At 32.3% G+C, this 2,447-nt stretch overlaps 1 protein-coding gene across 2 annotated transcripts; it reads right to left on the bottom strand.

Annotated features, from left to right (window-relative positions):
• Positions 1-1,013: 1,013 nt before the first annotated feature.
• LOC116854017 (H/ACA ribonucleoprotein complex subunit 2-like protein) lies at positions 1,014-2,212 on the bottom strand. Of its 2 annotated transcripts, none has more exons than XM_032835453.1 (3): positions 1,912-2,212; positions 1,707-1,812; positions 1,014-1,630 (listed from the first exon to the last, which is right to left on the bottom strand). In XM_032835453.1, exons 1-3 carry the CDS (start codon positions 2,087-2,089, stop codon positions 1,399-1,401), a joined length of 516 nt encoding a protein of 171 aa, XP_032691344.1. In that variant the 5' UTR covers positions 2,090-2,212; the 3' UTR covers positions 1,014-1,398. The 2 variants fall into 2 exon arrangements, with proteins under 2 accessions (XP_032691344.1, XP_032691345.1); XM_032835454.1 differs by having other exon boundaries at positions 1,707-1,779; positions 1,912-2,207.
• Between the last annotated feature and the right edge of the window lie 235 nt (positions 2,213-2,447).

Below are 2,447 nucleotides of genomic sequence, written 5' to 3'. Positions count from 1 at the left end.
TTAGTGAATTAGAGAAATGGGATTTGGAGGTGAGGACTATCTTTGGACTTTCGATCCCGGCACCCGACTCTGACTGACTGCTACGCCGGTCACTACTGCTACTGAGCTTTTGTATATGACCCCCGCCTTTAGGAGGAGATCTGAATGGTAGTGATGCCATCTGAGATGCTTTCCTTTTGGGAAAGAAAGGTTTCGTTCCTGGAGTGTCTCAGGTAAAGGATTATTTGGACAAAAAATTATCACTGGCTGGCAGCCTGGTCGGTCGGACGTGACACAATCAAAACATACGCGGAACGCATAGCGGATCTAGTAAGATTTTGTCTTCCGCGTTTCCGCTTTTCATGTAATGACACCCTGATTTTTATTTGCAGCTGCTTTTTTTCGCATAAATAGCACTTTCGGATGCTCATGTTTATAGCATATAGTATATACAACCTATTACATGCAACTTTGTACAATATATTTTATTTTCCCATTGGCGAATACGATCTATCTGACGCATGCGCATAACGTTCCTAATACACTCAGAAAAAGAGACAAATACATATTTCCGCACCGTGATTCTGGGACCGGACTTCTCTCTCATTTAGCAATATAGGTTGCGTTCCAAAACGTCCTTTTTGAGGAAATTTTACTCAATACTTTATAATATATGTAACGTGAACTATAAGTATTGAGTAAAATTTTCCTCAAAAAGAACGTTTTGGAATGCAACCAAAGTAGTATTAAATATATGGAAATCAGGCTGGTGGCCGCTCATGCTTCTCTCTGATACAATTGACATCGCCACATCGACACGCAGAAATCCAATCGATTCAATAAATATAATACTGGATCAAAATTGACCCAATTAAAATACCAAGAGTTACTTTATCTTACATTAGATTAACATGAAATTATTGTGTTATATAATAAAAATTTTAACTTTAATTATAAATATTAAAATTCTCTTCACACACATACACAAAGTTCCATTATATAGTATGAATATAAATAAAATTTTTTATAAAAAATCACACGTTTGTCGTTTCTGTTTATTATAAAGCAATTATAGGTACCTTATAGATTTATATTCATATAAAAGAATGGATATAAAACACCACACATGAGAAATATATGGCAGTAACGTTACATTTAACTGTAGTATGTACTTAATAATAAACTTAAAAATCTATATTATAATGTATTATTTATGATATTATCTTTTAATATAATTATAGTGTATTATTTATGCTTATCAATAAATTGACGTCTATGATTGTTACATAGTAGCCTAAATATTACATAGTAGCCTAAAAATTTATTTATAGTTTCTTTGTAAACAATCTGTATTTTTTTTGTAATGATAAAATGTTCTGAATAAAATATACACAGTGAAATATAATTTATGTGTTAAAATTATAAAGGTGCAGAAAGTACTTTTATCGCATCTTTGAGTTCAGTGTATAAATCCTTGTATTCTGGATGTTCCTTGATAAGCACCATAAGACTACCTCGATTTATACCCATTGCTGCACCAATATCTTGTCTTGAAGGGGTATAACAGTAGGGAATGTCTTTGTCTTCACATACCACTGGTAAATGACACATAATTTCTATGGGAAACACATCAGCAGCAAATATAACCAATCTAAAATAAAGAATATTTGCATAATACTTAGATATATGCTTGCAATTCACGAATCATTTAACGAAGCAAAACTCACCCTTTTTCTCCTTTACGAAGGTGTTTTTGTACATCTTTTAAACCATTTCGGAGATATGTTTTATGCTTAGATGCTGCAATAAATAATTTTCTTTGTACAACCATTTCTATGATAATAAATTTTTTACGTCAATAACATGTCTCACATGCCAATTAAATTGTATTATTTAATAAATAAATTACAGTAATGAGAAGAAATAACTCACCTTTTTTTATACATTTGTAGATTTTTTTAGTTAATTTCTTGGATGCCATAGGTTTGGATATAGCATTCACTAACCGTAGTTTCTCCTCGTAACTCATTTCTGATTTCTCATCGGCGACTTCCTCGGTTTTATTTTCGTCAACTTCCATGTCAATTTTCAACTTTTCTTTTTTATTCATTCAATGAATTCAACTTATATATGGAATATATAGGTTATATATATGGAATGCTTACTGCAATGCTTATAAGCCGGATACGAAAAGAAAGAGGTAGGTTGCTGAAGATACTAGAAATGGGCGATACCGATTATAGCTATAATCGATTATTTCTTTTCGATACATAAGCATTTTGTAATCGATTGTTTGACAATTCGATTACGGCGAGAATCGATACTTTTAAACCGATTATTGATTCCTATCGTTCTAACAGAAAGATGGAACTTGATTGGCTACCCAATCATAGGCCGGTATTCATAGTCGGATCTTATATTTATAACGTGTTCGACTGGCTCTGAAGTATAAAGTCCTATCCAAAAGG

The sequence above is a fragment of the Odontomachus brunneus genome, unplaced genomic scaffold (assembly GCF_010583005.1).
Source record: "Odontomachus brunneus isolate Ranch 3 - 2012 unplaced genomic scaffold, Obru_v1 Obru_scaffold_007, whole genome shotgun sequence".
NCBI classification, from domain to species: Eukaryota; Metazoa; Arthropoda; class Insecta; order Hymenoptera; family Formicidae; genus Odontomachus; species Odontomachus brunneus.
Note: the sequence above shows the minus strand (reverse complement) of the source record. Positions and strands in the feature narration are given on the sequence as shown.

What these genes read in the sequence shown, in the direction of transcription:
- LOC116854017 (XM_032835453.1), bottom strand. Translation starts at nt 2,089, where the DNA reads ATGAATAAAAAAGAAAAGTTGAAAATTGACATGGAAGTTGACGAAAAT. An exon ending in CTACAAATGTATAAAAAAAG is followed by an intron (nt 1,813 to 1,911) that starts GTGAGTTATTTC and finishes TTATTATCATAG; the next exon opens with AAATGGTTGTACAAAGAAAA. An exon ending in CTTCGTAAAGGAGAAAAAGG is followed by an intron (nt 1,631 to 1,706) that starts GTGAGTTTTGCT and finishes TCTTTATTTTAG; the next exon opens with ATTGGTTATATTTGCTGCTG.